Below are 661 nucleotides of genomic sequence, written 5' to 3' on the forward strand. Positions count from 1 at the left end.
CCTGGGGCTGATAACAGCCCCGGCCCGGAGGGAGGGAGCCCCGCACCGCCCAGGGAGTGCCCGGGGCGGTGACACCGGCACGGGCACGGCAGGGACCGGGAGTCATTGGGGACATCACCGGGAGCAGCTGTGGGGTCTGCACAGCCCCGGCCCGGCAGGGAAGGACCCCCGGACCACCACGGGGACAGCCGGGGACACCAAGGGACAAAGGGACAGACGGCAGCGAGAATGGCACGGGACAGCCCCGAGCGGTGCCCGACCCGAGGGGACACGGGGGGCACCCTGGAGGGGACACCCGGTCCTGGAGGGGGATACCCCGTCCCGGGAGCGACACGGGAAGGGACATCAGGTCCTGGAAGGAACACGGGGGGCACCAAGGAGGGGACACCCGGTCCCGGAGGGGACACGGGGGCCACTCGGGAGGGGACACCAGGTCCTCGGAGCAACAACGGGGGAGGCACTCGAAAGGGACACCAGGTCCTGGAAGGAGCTCAGAGGGCACTAAAAGGGACACCAGGTCCTGGAAGGAGCACAGAGAGCACTAAAAGGGACACCAGGTCCTCGCACCGCCATGGGGAGCACTCAAAGGGACGCCAGGTCCTGGAAGGAGCACAGAGGGCACTCGAGGCGCCGCCAGGTCCTGGAAGGAACATGGGGGAGC

The 661-nt window shown here is 69.6% G+C and overlaps 1 protein-coding gene across 1 annotated transcript in view; it reads right to left on the bottom strand.

The window, feature by feature from the left end:
* BTG2 (BTG anti-proliferation factor 2) overlaps positions 1–573 on the bottom strand; it is a 1619-nt gene extending 1046 nt beyond the window's left edge. Inside the window, exon 1 of the mRNA XM_031063540.1 lies at positions 555–573. Within this exon, the coding sequence (XP_030919400.1) occupies positions 555–573 (19 nt within the window). The remainder of the gene's footprint in view (positions 1–554) is intronic.
* Between the last annotated feature and the right edge of the window lie 88 nt (positions 574–661).

The sequence above is a fragment of the Geospiza fortis genome, unplaced genomic scaffold (assembly GCF_000277835.1).
Source record: "Geospiza fortis unplaced genomic scaffold, GeoFor_1.0 scaffold14, whole genome shotgun sequence".
Lineage (NCBI taxonomy): Eukaryota > Metazoa > Chordata > Aves > Passeriformes > Thraupidae > Geospiza > Geospiza fortis.